At 38.8% G+C, this 20,148-nt stretch overlaps 2 protein-coding genes across 3 annotated transcripts in view; both read left to right on the top strand.

The window, feature by feature from the left end:
* Positions 1 to 982: 982 nt before the first annotated feature.
* Positions 983 to 1,444, top strand: LOC148845235 (uncharacterized). The gene has a single exon (XM_088955857.1). It carries the CDS (start codon positions 983 to 985, stop codon positions 1,442 to 1,444), a length of 462 nt encoding a protein of 153 aa, XP_088811983.1.
* Positions 1,445 to 13,062: 11,618 nt separating this feature from the next.
* The window catches only part of LOC148845234 (rho GTPase-activating protein 7-like), a 41,937-nt gene continuing 34,851 nt past the window's right edge, over positions 13,063 to 20,148 (top strand). For both annotated transcript variants that reach the window (XM_088954507.1, XM_088954506.1), the window contains exons 1-3: positions 13,063 to 13,488; positions 14,081 to 14,117; positions 18,996 to 19,072. In XM_088954507.1, coding sequence (XP_088810633.1) covers positions 13,435 to 13,488; positions 14,081 to 14,117; positions 18,996 to 19,072 — 168 coding nt within the window. In that variant the 5' untranslated portion in view covers positions 13,063 to 13,434. The remainder of the gene's footprint in view (positions 13,489 to 14,080; positions 14,118 to 18,995; positions 19,073 to 20,148) is intronic.

Here is a 20,148-nt window from a genome sequence, read left to right as displayed (position 1 = left end):
AATTCAGTTCATAGGGTGATGACACAAGTACGTGATTTTATTAATTTACCAAATTTATAAGGCGCCTGGCTTATGAGTCTAGCTTTACCGTAAAGCCAGAAATCCTTGATTGCATGCTAACATTTGCCCTAATGTGACGGTTCAACCACCATCAGCACGTCATCTAAGTGTTTTGGGTTGGGTCCTTGTACTCTTTTTGTAAGGGGGGTATGTCAATGGCAATTATGTAAATAGTAGTATGCATGTACAGTATTTTGATGTATTATTTTGTCACTCCCCCAAAAGCTTAACGTACTCTTTGAGGGGAGGTAGGTAGTCGAGTGAGTTCATAAGCGTGTAAAGGTTAAGCACGAGATCCCCTCGACACTGTACTGTGTGCTTATGCTTACCACTGATTAATGCAATGCAAGTTGCCTTTTGTCTAATTTGTGTGCACTCCTATTTCCTTTTGTGTGTTGTTGCTTGCATTTGTAGGCTTTCTCGACCCCAATCGAGCGCCGCACGGGGCCCCGTCGACTAGCCCCGTGACAGTTGGTATCAGAGCCTCGTTGACACTAGCAGTTGTCAAGCCCAACGAGTCCCTGTCGTGCCCCGCAACAACACCATCCCGATGAAGAATCGTGACACGCAAGAGGAGATCCAGGAAGGGACCTCACGAGTTTATTATGAGGACGGGCCTAGAGATAGCTCTCCCAAAGACAAAGGCGTCAGCTCAAAGCACAGCAAGCGTGACAAGTCAGTTGACAAGCTTGTGACCATGGACAAGCGCATCATGTGCTGTGAAGCAGTGGTTGGAGAAACTCATGACCACGTGGACGAGCTTCAACTCAACCTTGAGACCGTAGCATCGGTCGTGGAAAGATTGGAGGACCAATCCGGTGATAGCTCCAACAAGCCAGACAACCCACTAGAAGACCTGGTGAAGTGCCTACAGATCTAGCTCGAAGACTTGAAGGGCGAAGTGACCCTTCTGAAGAGGTTGATGGCCAATACAGCCAGCACACCTACTGCTCTAGCCCCTCCAAAGATCAAAGTCCGCGAGCCTACCTCATATGCAGGGGCCCGCGATGCCCGGGAGCTTGACAACTTTCTGTGGCAAATGGAACAATATTTCACCGCCGCCGAACTCGTTGAGGAGGCGGCCAAGGTGCATACTGTTGCCATGCATCTTACTGATGTTCTTATGTTATGGTGGCGCAGAAGATGTGACGATGCGGAGCGAGGATTATGCTCCATTAATACCTGGTCCATGTTCAAGAGCGAGATAAAGTGTCAGTTCTATCCAGAGAACGTGGAGTACCAAGCCCGTCGGAAGCTCAAAAACCTAAAACACACAGGCTCATTGCATGAGTATGTGAAGGAGTTCTCCGCACTATCGCTCGAGATCACGGACATGTCAGATAAGGACCTGCTCTTCAACTTTATGGACGGCCTACAACAATGAACCGAGCTTGAACTCCAGAGACGATGTGTGAAGGACCTCGCCACAGCCATGGCCGTTGTTGAACAACTGGTAGACAACAAACAACCAAGCAAAGACGGCCCCAAACCCAACTCATATCAAGGCGTAGGGAAGATTGGAGGTGATAGGAAACCTTACTACGCGCCCAAGAGAGACTCTGGGCCAAGTAAACCCAACACTTTGAAGTTCTACAGGAGACCCGAAGGAGATTCTGGATACAGGGGTGGCCAGTTTGTGAAGAGAACACCTCCGGCACCATGCTTCATCTGTGAGGGAAAACATTGGACTAAGGATTGTCCTAGTCGGGGGAAGCTCAATGCCTTGCTTGCAAAGCTTAGTGATGATGAGCATAGCGAGGAGGAGAAGGAACCAGGGGAAACAAAAATGGGGGCTCTACGAAGACTCAATGCAATGAAGAAGAAGACGAGCCCGCAAGGAGCATCGAAGTTCAAGCTGAAGGGACTGATATATGTAGACATTCGCTTGAATGGTAAGCCCACAAGAGCCATGGTGGATACAAGTGCTACCCACAACTTTATCTCTATGGAGGAGGCATCCCGAGTAGAACTTGCACCTACCAAGGAAGTCGGATCGTTGAAGGCTATGAACTCTAATGCCAAACCCATACAAGGTGTAGCTCATGGGGTGGTCTTGCAACTTGGTGAATGGGAAGGGACGATAGACCTCTCGGTCGTGCCCATGAATGATTTTCAGGTTGTTCTCGGCATGGACTTCTTAACTCAAGTAAAGGCAGTGCCCATGCCTTTCCTCAACAAAGTGTGCATATTCGAAGATCAGGCCACTTACCTAGCCACATTGGTGGACTCCGACCTGCTTGACCGACCAACCGGGCATATCCTGCCAGCGATTACTATAGCACTAGAAGAATTCCAGGATGCCATGCCTCCCACATTGCCGAAGAAGCTTCCCCCAAGGAGAGAAGTTGATCACAAGATTGAGTTGGAGTTTGGAACCAAACCATCGGCGCGCCCGCCATACAGAATGTCTCCTCCTGAGCTGGCCGAGCTACGAAAGCAGTTGAATGAGTTGTTGGATGCTGGATTGATTCGGCCTTCTAAAGCCCCTTTTGGAGCACCGGTCCTATTTCAAAAGAAGCATGATGGATATCTTCGGCTCTGTATTGACTACCGAGCTCTCAACAAGCTCACCATCAAGAACAAATATCCCATACCTTTGGTGGCCGACCTCTTTGGCTAGCTCAGCAGGACCAAGTACTTCACCAAGCTAGACCTGAGGTCGGGGAACTATCAAGTGCTTATAGCTGAAGGAGATGAACACAAAACAGCTTGTGTCACACAATATGGGTCCTTTGAATTTTGGGTCATGCCCTTTGGGCTCACCAATGCTCTAGCCACCTTTTGTACATTGATGAACAGAATATTTCATCCCTACCAAGACCAATTTGTGGTTGTGTATAATGATGATATTGTAGTTTACAGTAGAACCTTGGAGGAACATGTTGACCACCTCCGTACTGTTTTCTAGGTCTTGCGGGACAACAATCTGTTTGTTAAGAAGGAGAAATGTTCTTTCACCACAGAAGAGGTGGCTTTCCTCGGACATATAATCCGAGCAGGCACAATCAGCATGGATCCAGCTAAAGTCAAGGCCATTCAAGATTGGGCACCGCCCACCAGGGTCATCGAACTTCGCTCCTTCCTTGGCCTCGTGAACTACTAGCAAAGATTCATCTCTGGATTCTCAACACGAGCCACTACCCTCACCAACTTACTAAAGAAGACTAGTACGTGGACCTGGAGTGAATGTTGCCAAATAGATTTTGATGACTTGAAGAGAGCTATCTCAGCAGAACCTGTCCTCGACTTGCCTGATCCAAGCAAGCCGTACGAGCTACACACAGATGCTTCTGATTTTGCTATTGGTGGGGTCTTGATGCAAGAAGGACATCCCATCGCCTTTGAAAGCCGCAAATTGAATGATACAAAGATGAGGTACACTGTGCAAGAGAAGGAGATGACAACCATCGTCCACTACCTCTGCACATGGCGACACTACTTGCTTGGCTCCAAGTTCGTGGTCAAGACTGACAACATAGCTACTAGTTATTTTTAGTCACAGAAGAAGCTGAGCCCTAAGCAAGCTCGATGGCAAGATTTCTTAGTGGAGTTTGACATGACTCTAGAGTACAAGCCAGGGCCGATGAACAAGGTTGCTGATGCACTTAGCAGGAAGGCCGAGCTTGTAGCACTATCCATAGGTGAAGGTCCCTCTCAAAGCCAGATCAGACTAGACATCATTAAGAGCATCAAGGAAGGAATCCAGAAGGACCCCATCGCTCAGAGCCTATTGACAGCGGCTCATGAAGGGAAGACTAGGTGGTTTTGGGTTGAAGAAGGCCTTCTTTTGACAAAGGGAAGGCGGATGTTTGTACCAAGAGTTGAAGACTTGAGGAAGACTCTCCTACGTGAATGTCATGACAGCTTATGGGCAGGACACCCTGGGTGGCAGCGTACCTTGGCACTTCTACAACATGCCTACTATTGGCCTCATATGGAGCAAGATGTTCGAGAATACACAAGGACATGCCTGATTTACCAGCAAGACAAGCCCGAGCGTGCCAAACCTCTTGGACTCCTACAACCTCTTCCAACTCCCTCACAACCTTGGGAGAGTGTTTCCATGGACTTCATCAGCGGTCTTCCTAAAGTGGGAGACTATGCATCCATCATTGTTGTTGTTGATAGATTTTCCAAGTATGCCACTTTCACCCCAGCACCAAGGCACCTTTCAACTGAAGACACGGCATACATTTTCTTCAAGCACGTGGTGAAATATTAGGAAGTCCCACAGAACATTGTTAGTGATCGAGATCCCCAATTCACTAGTGCTTTCTGGACAGAACTATTCAAGCTTCTCAGCTCAAACTTGAACTTCTCTAGCAGCAGCCATCCAGAGTCAGATGGGCAGACAAAGATAATGAACTCCCTCCTTGAAGAGTACCTCCGCCATTTTGTATTAGCTACACAGAAGAATTGGGTTCGACTGCTGGACATTGCACAATTCTTCGTCAACACACAAAAGAGCTCCTCCACCAATCAAAGTCCTTTTGAAGTCATCACCGACCAACTACCAAGATGTCCACACAGCATCTTCAACGACCATCAAGGAAGAAGCCCTCGAGCCTTCACTTTCACCAGGGAATGGAAAGAATGCTTTGACATCACTCAAGCCTCCCTAGAGAAAGCCTCCAAAAGAATGAAGAAATGGGCCGATTTGGGTAGACGACCTGAGAACTACCAAATAGGTGACCTGGCCTTAGTAAAACTCCATACCCATTGCCTTAGGTTCTTTAGAAGAGTACACCCCTGGCATGTGAGAAAATATGAGGGACCCTGCAAAATAACAGCCAAAGTAGGAGCTTCAGCCTACAGACTCAAATTACCCCCTGGCTAAAAGTACACGCTGTCTTTCATGTAAGCCAACTTAAACCCTATCATGCTGACAGCCAAGATACCTCCCGAAACCAAAGTCAACACCCACACCCATCCTACCAACCACCCAAGAACCGATCCCTCGACTCCATTCTCAACCATAGATTGTCCCAATCCTCCCAAACATCAGAATGGGAGTACCTGGTGAAGTGGAAGGGACCTGCAGGAGAAGACACCTGGGAACTAGCAGAAGACCTCCTTCCGTTCGCAGAGAATCTGGACGAGTACCTAAGGAAGAATCTTGGAGGATTCTAATGGAGGGGATCTACTTGCAATTGTATCACAAAGTTTAGGGGAGGTGATTGCAATTACTAAACTACAAGGGATGTTTCAACAATTTACCCTTATAAAAACCATATTCTTGTTGACAATTTTACATTAGATAATGTGAAACACCTTTGCCTACCACCTTTGATAGCCTAGGTTGTCAACCTCAATAGGGTTCTCCCCACATGATACATCTATACTATTACATAAAAGTGTGAATGCAAAGTGGAATTTTTTTTAGACTAAAATGACCCTTTATTTTCTTTGGTTGAAAAATGGTATAAAAGTCATTTTATAGCTTTAATGTCATCTTTGATGGATATTAAAATGCCCATATTTGTCTATTTAGTCCATTATAGTTGTAAGAAATGAAAATATAACTTTTCACCTCATTTAATCCCCTCTCCTTAATCTTATACTTAAGGTATTAAGTCCAATTTTCTCTTATTAAATCCTATAGTAAAGTTATTTTTCACTAATAAATGCTATGAATTAGATCTATGTAAATATTTTTAACAATTTAAGCACATATTTTAAAACTGACTAAAAAACAAAACAATTCTTTATCAAAGTGGTGGCTAAACAATTCAACCATCCAAATCAAATTGATCAACCTATGAAGTCATAGTTATGTAATGAAAATTTTAAAATAGAAATAAATATAAAAAAAAATACAAGAATATAAAAAATAAGCACATTTATGATATTTTTGTTAATCAAATTAAAAAATAAGTGTAATAAACAAGAATTAAATTTTATTGATAATAAAAATGAATTACATAATTTAGAACTCACAAAAATGAAATAATTTTTCTATTTGACAAAGATTAATTGTTTAAGTTTTGGGAATAAATAATTAAAATTGATAAAATATAAACATACATAAATTTTGAAAATGCATTCAAGCACATATATAAAATTATATAATTATCATATTAAACAAAAAGTAAGAGTGACATATTAGAATTATTTTTACACATAGAAATACAAAAATTATAGAAAAATTGAGCATGTCTATAATTATATATTTACATTACTATTAAAAATAGGGCAATTTTCTTAAACTACCCTTATTATTTAGCTAATTGATTAACTCCACCCTTATTATTTAGCTATTATCTTAAAGTACCCTTAAGTTTTTTGACAATTGTTTAAAACCTCCCTTACCATTAATTTTCTGTCATACTTTGTTCACATGTGACATCACGTGAGAGGTAATTATTTTAAAATTCCTAAAACACCCTTATTGTTCATCGCCGTTGTTGGAAGTTGTAACAGTGGCAGTGATTTTGGTAGATCCAAAAACAGAGATGAGGGGGGCAGAGGTTTGTCTCAACTAGGGGTGGCAACGAGCCGAGCTTTTCATGAGCTGCTCGAGCTCGGATCAGTTCCAACCGAGTTCGAGCCTAATTCACTGGCTCGATTATGAAACGAGCCGAGCTTGAGCCTGCTAGAGTTCTCGCGATTTGGCTCAGCTCAGCTCGAATCCACCCCTAGTCTCAATGCAACGGCGAAACACTGACACTCCCTCACTGCTCCAACCTCCCCCTTCCCTCTTTCTCTTTCTTCCTTTCTCCTCCTCCTCCTTCTTCTTTCACGTTTGGCCAGTCCTGTTCACCTTCTTCAAGCTCGCAACACTAAACACCAACACTCCCTCACCTTACCCTCTCTCTCTTTCTCTCTTTCTCTCTCTCTCTCTCTCTCTCTCTCTCTCTCTCTTTCTCTCTCTCTCTCTTTCTCTCTCTCTTTCTCTCTCTCTCTCTCTCCATTTCTTTCATCTTCTTCTTTCTTCTCTTTCTCTTTTCTTCTTCTTCTTCCTCTCTTTCCCCTCACCATCGGTGATTTCTCATCATTTTATTGGAGGTGTTTCGCCATCCCCACAGTATCACGAGTTCTCAAAACTCATCGCTCAGTCCTAGCAAAACCCATTGCCTAGTCTTGATCATTTTATCAAACTGAGCCCAGGCAACGAAGCAGCTATCGGCTAAGGATCGGGCGCCACTATCGAAACCAGATGTCGCATGGTTTTTGAGCTCTTTGGACCCTTCTAACCATCTGAAAGAGGGATGACTCTAGCACCATCGACGTAAGGAGATGATGAAAACGACGACAACAATGACGAAGAAGAGGAGGATAATTGAAGTATTGTTACGGAATTCATTTGTGATGGGTAGCTACTTTTGAAAACTGAACGATAGAGGAGTTGGAGTCGGACTGTCGGAGAAAGCTTCCTTAGAGGTGAGAGTCTATAACTTCCATTGGTTGTTATATCCAATTTCTTTAAATTCTAATTTGAAAATACTGAAAAAATGAACAAATGATGTTTCTTTAAATTCTTCCGCTCTAACACAGGGTGACACAATGAAAATGTGGGTTCTTAGACGTATGAAGAAGCTCAGAAATTCTCATTAATGGGGCTCATGGGTGTTGGGTATTCAAGCTCATAAATTATTATAGAAAACTTAAACCATGATGAAGTTGAGTTGGAAACAACACCAATAGTAGCAGAAATTTGTTATTAACCTATTGTGTTAGTTTTTTGAAAATTGAGGAATAGTGGAGGGCAAATTTGATATTTCATTCTTTCCGTTAGCACTTAACGACAATGTCAATTTTTAGAAACAGTAAGAGTGCTTTAAGACAATATGTAAATAGTAAGGGTACAGTTAGTCAATTTCGCAAACAGTGGGAGTAGTTTAAGAATTTTGTGTTTAAAAATATTAATAAGATTGTGGAGCTTTTGACTAAATACTGATTTTTTAATTTAGTTCTTATTTAATTATAGTGTTTAAATTATAATTTGAACTACTATTTTTCACGTCATCCAATTCCTACTATTTAAATTTTACCTTTCTTTAATAAATAAATAAATATAGATACACCAAAAAGATAAAACGTTACAAAAAGAAGAATCTTGCCAAGCAGATAGCCAAGAATCTAGCCATGCAGGTGTTTATGTAATTAGATCTGGATTTTGCAATTTGCATCAAATTAATAATTAAAAACACAAAAAACAAAAAAGTACATATTTATAAAAATTTTTGGATACATTATTACTATCACTATCATCATTTATAATTATTACACGTACACACTTATTAGTTAGTTCAAATAGACTGGTGACTTGTACTCGAGATGGTTACTTGGTATTCCTCCCAAAATGGAAGTACAAGATTATACCTATTTAACTATAGGCTCTCCATGTTAAGGTCAATGAACCATATAAGAAAATCAACCCTCTGTATAATAACACTGAAATTATTAAAGATATAAGAAGTCAAATTAAAAATCTTTTTAGGCATTACTTGTCTCTCATAAAATCCATCTTTGTTATAATAACAGCCCTCTTGTATCTTATTTGTTTCAAATAGTCATAAAAATAAAGCCCTCATTATCCACAAACTTGAATGGGAGCTCATCAATAATGATCATATGGGTTAACACTTTCCTAATAGCCTCTTGATCAAATTTCCAAGAACTAAGGCCAAGGGGATTCATATTCTCACAATCTCCCTCATATGAGTTTAGTGTGTAAGTTATAAGAGTTCTTTTTGTATACATTCATATGATTTTTAGTGAGTTAGTCCCATTTTTTTAGGGTCGCAACAAAATTCTGCATCACAGTAGTTACATCTAGCATTTGTCTCACCATTATCTAAAATGGATTTAAAAAAGTGTTTCCATACTTTTGACATTGGTTGGATGACTTTTCTCTTTCCTTTAGTGGTTGTACTTGCATAACTCGTTTGACTTGAAAATTTGGGATATGAATCTACATTATCAATACTAGTTGGTGTATCTCCTGTTTGGTGTGACATCTACAAAAAAAAAAAAATATTATAACTAAAGAAACAAATGATATAATATGTCACTCAAAAGTCAAAAAGAGAATGAATTAGCTTACATCATAGGATTCAACTATTGAAGCCGTGGTTAAAAGTAAAGAACACACCAAGGCCAAGTAAGCTAAGCCCAAACACCTATAAAAAAAAATTAAAATAATTTCATAAGAAAAAGGCATATATATATATATATATATATATATATATATATATATTAAAGAAAAAACAAATAAATAAATTCAGATTTCTATTCATACATGTAGAATAAGTCAATAAAATAATAGAGATATATTGATAAACAATTACAAAAAATAAACCAGAAATGGTGATAATTGATAAACTTGGAATGGGAGGTTCAATGTTTGAAATTCAAATTAAAAGAAAATGAATTAGAATGGTTTATTCTCTCCATCTATTTGGTTTAGACGGGAATCTGAATTGACATCATAATAGAATATTTAATTTATATAATGAACAAAAAATATTGATGAGGAGAATCAATAGCAACATTATCAGCTTAGATGGACAAAATTTTCTTTGACAAATCAATATTTTGTCTCACACTGCTTTTTGGTATAATATAACAATGACCAAAGAATTAATGTTTTAAGAATATATGTCATGCATATAACAAGACAAAAGAAAATTGATTTAAGTGGTAATAATTTGACATCCGATGTGGATTTAAGTGTCATTAATTGGGATAATGCTTTGCTTGAATGAGGATGTGGTATAATTATGGATTAAGTAGAATGGTTAAGCTTAATTGAATGGCATAATTCTGGGTTGTAATTAATATGGTGCAGATGACCTAAATGATTCTTCACCTGCACTATCATGGCTTTGATTATGGGTTTTAAATTTTTAATTTCCAATGCCTCCTCCTGTCTCCTCTATATTGGTTGTAGCTTCACCTACACTAGGGTTTTAACTAAAAGTTTTGGAGGGAAGGTAGGGAATTGGATGGGAAGAGTGGAGGATGAATTGACGAAGGAGAACTGGGGAAGGGGTTTTGCATTTTTTTGAAATTGCTTAATGCGAGTAATGTCATTGCCCATTGATTCTATTAGGATTTAGGAAATTACTAATTTACATATTTACCCTTAGAAGTTTAGTTTTTCCGGTTAATCGAATTGCTAAATACCATAATCGAAACCGAAAACTGAACTCTAAGAAATCGATTTTTATAACCAAAACCAAATTGAATCCCCGAGTTAACAGACCCACAAACACCGAACCTAAAATTTTGGTTCGGTTATTTGGTTTTAACCAAAGTATGCTCACCCCTACAGCTTGACATGGTATTATAGCAGTCAGACTGTGCCAAGCATGACCCTTTCTATGCTAGGCCATGCCAGCTTGCCCCACATCACAACTCTAGAGAAATTCCTCTTTTGTCGAAAAGGTAATAGGGCCAATATTTGATCAAAAGTTTTAGTGTGAATGGTTATTATCACAAAATTAGCATTGAAAACAAAAAAATGGTTGACAATTGACAACTTTTTCTATGATATGATATATATATAATTATAAATACGTATATAACATATATTTACATACATGCATGTATATACAATTATACGCATGCATTTTATGACAAATTTTGTCATGGGGCTAATTGATAGACTTAAGTCCAATACTAACCCAAGTTTATCAAATTTCAATGCAGGTTGGAGGTTGGGCCTAAGTTGAAAAAGTTAGGCTTGGCTTTGGTTCTAAGCCTTAGGTCTGATAGGGTTAGGCCAAGGTTAAACTTAAATTCAGCCAAACCTATTTGACTAGCACCATAATGGTCCAATTATTTGGGTAAGTGAGTTAATCAATGATGTCATAATTAAATAATAAAAAATTAAAAAATAGATAAAAACACAAAAAAGTTAAAAAATACATAAAATGTACAAAAAATTTTAAGATATCCAAGATATTATAAACTTATCATATCAAACAAAAATAAGTGTGATAAACAATAATTACTTTTATAATTAATTATGTAGATGGAATAAAAATTTTATAGTTAACTGTAAATGAGATTGCTTTTTTTTTTCAACTCAAAAAATAGATAGAAATAAAAAAATATAGAAAACACAAAAATTTGTGCTCATCTCTAATCTCATATATTTATCATATTAAATAAAAAATAAATACAATGTATAATAAGCATTTTTATTAACAATGAAAATAAAATATAAAATCTAATACACCAACGCACCATGCTTTTATTACTTATCATTTTTAAATGGTTATAATAAGAATATTAAAATTATTAATATTATATGAAATTAGCACGTGCAATGCACGATATTTACTAGTTAGGTTAAACTGCAAAGCAACAATTATTATCACTGAAGGGGATGTGAATAATATCATTTTACTATCGATCTCAACCTTTCTTTGATCTATCTAAATTGTTTCCTCTTCTCATTTCTTATGCAATTAGTCCTGTAATTATTTATTTTTGAAAAAGAAGTCACAATAAAAATCCTCTTATGTCCTAATTTTCTCTATTAAAATTTAGCAGTACTCTTCTCTAATAAAATCATTCTTAAATTTCTCTCTCCCTCCTTCACTCTCTCTCTCAAATAGTCAATGTCCCTCACTCAATAAACCCTAAACATAAATATGAGCCTGACATTAAACCAAACTTATATCAATAACCAAATTTACCAACCCAACCCTAATAAAGAAACCCTAATCAAAATTGAAATTTCTATTGATCCCCATGCAATTCGCTTGCTGGTTAATAATCAATCCAACCAGTGGCAGTCAGAATCTAGTTGAAATTATTGCAGAATAGAACCTTTGCATTCACAAGGATGAAAGTGAATGGCCATAGTCATTAAGTGCAGTTACTCAGATGTAGACTTATTGGGCCTGGTCCAGAAATGTACGTGACCACATTTATGGGCCATTTTGGGCTTCCATGCCCTAAAATCATTTATGTTGCCCTTTTTGCACATCATCTTATCATAAAATAATTGCCTTAAAACCACTAGGGCGCGAGTTATCCCTCTCCAATTCCAAGAAAATCAAGATTAAATGATTTATCTGTACACGCTCCCTGAATCCCCCTGGGTCCGCAGCCCCATCCGAGACATCCACGCCGTACAATGCAATTAATGCATCCCACATGATCCCAAGAGCACTAAATTTATGTGATCAGGACTCATTCTCACTCTCCCTCCTTCATCTCGATTTCCCTGATAACGTTGTAGATATCCCTGCAGACAAGATTTAATCACCGATGGCATGGGCCCCATGCACAAGTCAAGACATAGCCGGTGGGCCCTGCTTCCACATACGGTCGGGTGTCTCGTTTGATACGGAAACATTCCACAATTCAAACATGCACATACCTTGGATCGTACGGATCAACGGCTAGAGATTCCCTTATGGTCATCTCTCATCTGCCAATCCAACGGCCCGTGCTACACCAATCAAAGGGTCCGATTTCACATCCTGTGTGCAACAAGTAATATGTACAGTGAAACAGGAAATCATTTCCCGCCATTAAAAAAAAAAATAAAAAAAGGGCAGAAAACAGCAAGAAACGGGTGAGAGTAGGAGGACGCACGAGACCGTAGGGGACCGCCGACCATACTACATGGCACGTCAACTACACCCACTTACACTCGCTTTCTCACTCTCCTTCACGACTTCCCACGCGATCGTACCATCCAGCCATCCTTCAAACAGAGGAGGCGAGTGGAGAAATGGCGTTTGGAAAAGCGAGTGTGCTTAGTATTTCTCCTGACAGGAGCTCACAACGTGGGAGGCCTTACTTTATTAGTGTTGCATCTGGAGAGGACAAAAAGATCCCGGAGGGAGACGGGGTCGACCGGTCGGGTAACGAGGGTAAATCCGTAAATAACAGTAAAAATTATTTATTTTTTTTAGAATTTCGGTTTCGTCTCTTCTTCCAGTCTTAGCTCCGAGTAGGTAAAAGAGCATAGAGTCAATATTACCATTTTGCCACTACTCCGGTACTCCCTTCTTCTCTACCTAATCTATTATTCTCAACAAGCTTAATTCGTTTACTCAAACAAAACCAGGTAGAAATTGTCTGCTAGAGAGAGAGAGAGAGAGAGAGAGAGAGGGAGGGATTTCGTAGTAGATTGTGTAGCTTTGGTTGGTCCGTCTTCGTCTTCTTTAAGTTTCTGCTAAAACCCTAGATTGGGTTCGCTTTTTTGAGTGCAGATCCCAGAGATTGTATGCTGGAGTTCCGTGTGTGGGTGGGGGTCAGGTGTGGATGGGAGGTGAGGTAGCGATGGGGTGGTGAGATGGGGGTATCGGGCGGGTTGGGTGGTTGAAATGTTTGGTAGTAGTTGCAGAGGGAGTTATGGTGGAATTGAGAATCGTTTGGATGCGCTAATTTCGGTGGCGTTGTGGGAAAATGTCGGCTTCGTTGGCGCCGTTCGAGCGTCCGAGAGGTGGAATACCCAACACGGTATGATCTTCCGTTGCTGTTCGAAATCAATTCGAGTGTTTGAATGTTTTGGATGTACTGTGATTGGAATGCAATGATGTTGGAATTGTTCATTCTCTTCTTTCTTGTTTGGAGGTCTTTTTGGTGGATTGATTAGGGAATTGCTGAGATAATGTCGTTGTTTCTTAATTTAGTTGTGCTTCGAGTTTATATTTCTGATTAGTGGAAAAGGTGGAACCTTCTGCTGTTTTTTCTCATTATTTGAATAAATGGAGCAGCAACGGAACCCTTTCTGTTTAGCTTAAATGCCATGGAGGGGAATTTTATGGATGGATCGAAACTGTCGAGAGTTTGAATTGTGCCAGGCTTGTTTTGCTGTATAAATGCTGGACTATGCTTTACACTGTCTTTATTCTATTGTCCATGATGGATCTAATTACAAAGGTTTTGTTGATACTTCCATTAATGTCTCTTGGTGATTTCTTCAATTATGGGATGTCGGTCTTGGTTCTGCCTGGTTTCCGCATTTTTCTATATCTGCATATTCGTGCTAGTTTCATAAACTGTTGCCCTTGTGCATGGACTCCTTCTGACGTCTGACTTTTTTCTACAGGTATTCAAGAGTGGGCCGCTTTTCATATCATCAAAGGGTTAGTAGTGTGTGCTTTTCACTAAGATCAAGGCATTTGTTCCGTTGTCAATTTTTTTACACATTAAGAAAATGCTTGAAACACTTGGTGACTTGTTCATCAATTAACTTTGTCTATTTCTGCACCTTTTGAGTACTTAACTATATTGTCATTTCCCTATTTTCGTCCCAGCTCTCTGGGGTCTTGTTTTGAGTACTTGACTAAGTGTATTCACAATATGCAACCTACCATTCTTCAAGGAGTTCCTCCATCTAACTGGGTAATCATCTTCATATGGTTCCCAACTATATAAAATTGGAAGGAGGGGGGACTGCACTAGACCCTTTTGAAAAAATCATAATAGGGCAACGGTTGGTAGATAACAGAATTCAGACATTTGTACAAAAAATAAAAAAAGAATTTGCAGACACTCATCTTAGATGGTGGAGCTCAAAAGTCTACACAATTTACATCAAACTAGATTCTCCCAAATGGTAGCCCATGCAAAACTTGCATCCTGGAATGGCAGGTTATTCAAATTTCATACATCAACCAAACTCACTTTCAAAGGGCGCTCACTCTGGCTTTTCCCCATGTGAGAGTGCTCTGGTATCTGGGTCATGCCTAGCACTGCCAGTGCCTAAGGATCATCCCTTAATGGCACCGTAGACATGACCCCAAGTCACATTCTGTTGAGAAATCTTGGTGGACATCAAGGTCACAATAGGGTGCTTATATTGTAATTATTGTTTCCTGGATTAAGGGTTGTTTAAGCTCAATCTTGATAGATGGAATGGCTGGAGATTTCTTTCCAGCTAGATACAAAAGACTGCTGGATAAACTTAAGTCTACTTTCTTGGTTCAAACTGTGGAGGACATTAGAGTCTGTGCTGGGAAGTTTTTCTTGGGAAGGTGAACACCTGTGACATGCTTCAAAAGAGGAGGCTGAACAATTGCCTCTTCCCACGTTGTTTCCTTTGTTTTGCAAGTGGTGAATCCTTATCCCATTTACTAATCTCTTGTCCCTGTGTGATTTTTATTTAGGAGTCTTTAGTCCATACTTCCTAAGGTGGCCAATGTGGAAAAGTGTTAGAGAAACAATGATGTGAACCATATGGGAGGGGAGGAATGCAAGAATATTTAACAAGAAGTGTAGGTCAAAGGAGGATTTGGTGGAAATAATAAAAATAAAAGTGGCTCATTGGATAAAAACTCTTGATATCTTCGAAAGTTTTACAATGACTAATATAATAAGGGCTTGGAATGAAGTGGCACACTCGTCTAAAGAAAAGGAAAGAAAGTTGATAGAATTGAAGCCCCCAGCAAGGGATATGATAAAGTTAAATATTGATGGGAGCTCTATGGGGAACCCGGGAATGGCAAGTATTGGTGGTGTGTTTAGAGACTCCTCAAGTAAAGTGTTGGCTATGTACTCGAGACCTATAAGAGAGGGGGACTCTCTAAAGGCTGAACTGATGGCACTGTTACAAGGCTTAAAATTTGCTAAACAATCAAACTTAAGAAACCTGGAAATGGAGACTCAGAAGTGGTTATTTCTTGGACCACTTCTAGATATATGTACCTTGGATGCATAGACATAGAAAGCCTGAAAGGGGACTTGAATGCTTCTTTTACATGGACACGCAAGGCGACTAATGGGATGGCCAACACTTTAGCTAAGCAAGGGGTGTTTAGGCAGCAGCTTTTTTTGGGCTCTATTGTAGTTTGTTATGGGCATTGTTGTATTCAGTATTCTTGGGTGAATGGATACCCACACTGCTGTAACTTTTTTCACGTATTAATATAATTAATCCTTTGCTGATTAAAAAATATGGGAATAACAATCATAAAAAAACAGTCATAAAAGAATTCAGATGTGAAATGTGATATAGTAGAAAGGAAGGAGAAGTCAAGGATCAAAATTTCGAAAAGTATCGGGTCGTATCGGTGGCCTCCCGATATGCTCCTACAGTGGGTGTTTTGTGGTCTGACCTGATTCAGAGGGTAGACGGGCCTTAAACCGACCTGTCTGAACCAGGTTGAAAAAAACTAAAAAAAGAGAAGCGAGCCTTGATGCAGTCCAATACAGTCTGTATTGGACTGTATTGATATTTTGAAGATGGAGAGGAAGACAACAAATAAGTGATCATACCTGAGAAGAGATAATTGGAGCAAGCTTTGACAATGATAAAACACTAAAAAAACTAAAACATAATTTTTGTTTATCAAACCAACAGAAGTTTCAATTACCATGGCTCTATAGTCTCAGAATAAGGGTTTAAATCTTCCTTTACCAATTTCAACTAGGAAACTGACCAAAACAACTCCTAATCACTTTAAAAGTAGGACAGATCCATAGAGACACTTAAATAAGAACTTGGACTCCTAAAATAACATTAATTATAAGAACTGCAACTTCATGGGATTCGGGCTTTAGGAGGGGGTTGAGGTTCCCCTAGTTTGTGAACTTCTAAAATCTTTGGAGGCTGTTTACATTGTTCTACTCCTAAAGATCGCCAAATATGGCCACATATTCCTCAGGTTTATTTATGTGTGTCTCTTTCTTGAAGTTGTGATCCTCCTTTCTTCTTGACACAGTCTATTCTGGTAAGAGAGATTTGGTGTAAGTTAATCCCTCCTTTCTTCTCACCCCCGTCTTGGGGTTGTGTGGTCTTTCCTGTGTGTTTGACTGGTTTAAGGTGTTTCTCTTCTCTTTGGTGATATCTTCTCCTCTCTTAGGTGACATCTTGTCACCTAGTTATGTTGTACTGTTTTCCTTATAGCAATGAAAAATTTTCTTTATTTATCTCCAAAAAAATACAAAAGATATCTTCTCTTCTCTTGGGTGATATCTTATCACCAAAAGAGGACTAATTCATGCGAATGGATCCAAAATAAAAGAGAAGAGGGACCTGCCTCAGGATTTGAGGATTGGTTTCTATCTCTTAGCTTAGCATTTGCTAATCTCCTCCCCATTAGTTGCAAGCATCTGGGATTGGTTTCTATCTCTTTTTGGTGGAAGGTGGAACCTACCTCAGGACCTGGAGAGTCTTTTTTTCTCCTTTTGACCTGAAAAGAGAAGAGGAAAAATCTTATGGAGATGTACAAGGGAAGCCGTCCTCTGGACTATCATGGGATAAAAGAAATGATAAGAATATTCAGGGAAAGATAAAGGGCTAGAAGTGTCATTATAGTATAGTTTGCTATCAAGGTTGAGCATTGGGTCAAGACTCTAAAGCACCTTTTTTTTTGAGAATTTTTCTATGGAGGAGTTCACAAGTCAATGGTACTTGTTAGCTAATTCAGCAATTCATAGACAGCGTGGTACCTCGCAATGGTGACCATCTGAAGCACAACAAATAAAATTGAACTTTGATTGCAGCAGCTGAGGCAACCCAGGTCCTTCTGGTTTTGGAGGGGTATTTTGGGACTGCTATGGGATAATCATGGCTATGTTCTTGGGTCCTATTGGTCATGGAGATTCTGTGTAGTTGTGGGTGGGGTGGGAGGCAGGAAACAGTTTCCTTGGCAACACTGAAACATGATAAAAGAAATACAAGAACTGGGGAGGGATAGAATCATAGATTGTAAATTGGTATGCAGAGCTGCCAACCACAGAAATGGTTTGAAGAGTTGGCTTTGCCAGTCTTGACAGACAAATCTGGACTCAACTAATAGACCTGGAGTCTCCATTGTTGTTATCATCTTTATCATCATCATCAGAGTCTATCTGCTCTAATACCATCTTGTCATTAGGTGAGAGAAGAGGAAGGAGAATGATGGATGGGCATAGAAGATTTAGGGCAACAGATAATATGCAAATCTATCTCTCTTGAATGAGAGAGGTGCTTTATATTAACTCTAAATTATTAGAGTTCAGTGGGTAGGCAGATCAGCAAACTCATTGGCCGTTCACTTGCAAAACAAGGGGTTCCCCGGGATGCTTTATTTTGGGCTTCAGTGTAATTTCTTTTGTACTTATAATTCTGTAATTAGCTTTAAAGGAAAGGTCGCATCTCGTGCCTTTCCACGGGTTGCATGTAACTCTTATTTGCTGGTTTAATAAAATTTCACTCATTTATCAAAAAAAAATCTAAATTATGAAAAGGTCCCCATTGGGGAAGATCTTACATTAAAATCCTCGATTATAGGTTTTCTTCCTAAATTACTCCCTTTTTTCGTGCATAGTACAGTTTGAATACTCCAACAGATTCAACTATCAGACAGAGAGGTTTGATCTCTAATTGCAAGGATAAATCTCTTACTCAAATGGCTTCTTGTTTTAATATTGTTTTATTGATTGTCTAGGTTTTGTTAAGTGAATCTTTATCACTAAAATGACCTTTCGTAACATGCCTTTTTATATCAATAAATTTCCCCTTTTGCTAGCAAAAAGAAGATGCATTTTGTGATGCATTAATTTGATATTCACAGTGTTGCTAGAGAGGGAGTAATGACTGATGAGGAATGGTTTCAATTGAGGTTATATCTTTTGTATGCTTTTTCTTTTGTTTACTTGTTTTACATGGTGTACATGTTTTATACCCCAGGTTCTCATACTTAGTTTTGTCCTTAATTTTATTACATGTTTCTTGTTGCAAAACCTCCCTTGAAGGGTCACTTGCTATAATTTGATTGGCCTAAAACTGTATGTAACATCTAGAGATTATTCTGATTCTCCATTTAACAAATTTGATTTGTATTTGAGTCTGGAAACTAGTCAAAGAATTGGTGCATTGCATGCTCTATTATTTCCTTTCCTGCCTTTTTATGGCTTTCTGTATTCATGTCTCCCCTTTCTTTTGTTCTCTTAATTGTAAAATATGACCAGGATGATTTGCATTATATATTGCTGGGAATCTTAATGCCCTTTTGGGAAACCATGTTGAGGTTTTGCAGGGATAGGTTGGAAGTCATGGAAGAAGCGCTGGTTCATTCTCACACGCACATCTTTGGTTTTCTTCAAAAATGATCCTGTCAGTTATTAAATCTTTTACCATTATATGCTTGCATTTAATGATTATCTTTTTTTTAGTTTCCATTCTAGGAAGTGCTAGAAGCTGCTGCAGTGCTAATGCAAAATTGGATAAATTTATGTTTGGTAGAGTTGTCATGGAACTGCATTGGGATTTGCATAATTTTGATTGAAATTCATTACTTACTGACATATAAGGTATACTTTATTGTGTATTTTGTTTTAAACTTTTAATATGATTTTAGGATTTTTTTGATTGGCAACATTCAAGATTTATTATGGTAAAAAGAATTATAAGAGTGTAAATGAAGAATCTGAATTACTCATTCAACCCTTATAATCCTAGGCTAACAAATTATTGCCTAAACAAATTGATACAACTTCAAGAACCTCAATTACTCATTCAACCCTGGGCCTGGTGCCTCATCCCTACCACAGTTGAAAAATCAAAAAGTCCATTGGTAGATATGGGAATCCATCTGAATGCGCAGTTCATGTTGGATCCAATGCTTTAGCTTCTCATTTATGTGTCTAAAGGACCAAGGGCCATCAGTCCTTGAAGATTCCCAAGTAATAACGATTGTTAGCTAACTGTTATTATTAGTTTATTTTTTAGTTTATGCCGCAGGGGTATATTTGTATTTTTATCTTTATTTTATTGTTTTGAGTTTTCCCCATCATTAGTGCTTAAATCATTTCTTATCCCAAGTTCCCAAGTATATGGGGTTGGCTACATGAATCTTATTTCACCAATCTAATCTATTTAAAGCCATATCCACTGTTAAATTATTAGTGCTTAAATAATTTCTTATGACTTCTAGAGTTCTACCCATGTCTTTTTTGCTCTTCCCCACCCATTCAATGTGTAACAAATCACTTCTTCCAATTGGCGCATTTAGTGGTCTTCTATGAACATGCCCATACCATCTTAGTCTACTCTTTCTCATTTTATCACCTATTGGAGCAACTCCTAGGTTCTTACGGACTTCATCATCATCCCTAATCCTATCCTTTATAGTTTTTTCATTCATCCATCTTAGCAATTGCATTTTCACCACATTCATTTTCTGGACATGT

Source organism: Nelumbo lutea, chromosome 7 (genome assembly GCF_056320005.1).
Source record: "Nelumbo lutea isolate HS-2025 chromosome 7, American lotus-T2T, whole genome shotgun sequence".
Classification (NCBI taxonomy): domain Eukaryota; kingdom Viridiplantae; phylum Streptophyta; class Magnoliopsida; order Proteales; family Nelumbonaceae; genus Nelumbo; species Nelumbo lutea.
Note: the sequence above shows the minus strand (reverse complement) of the source record. Positions and strands in the feature narration are given on the sequence as shown.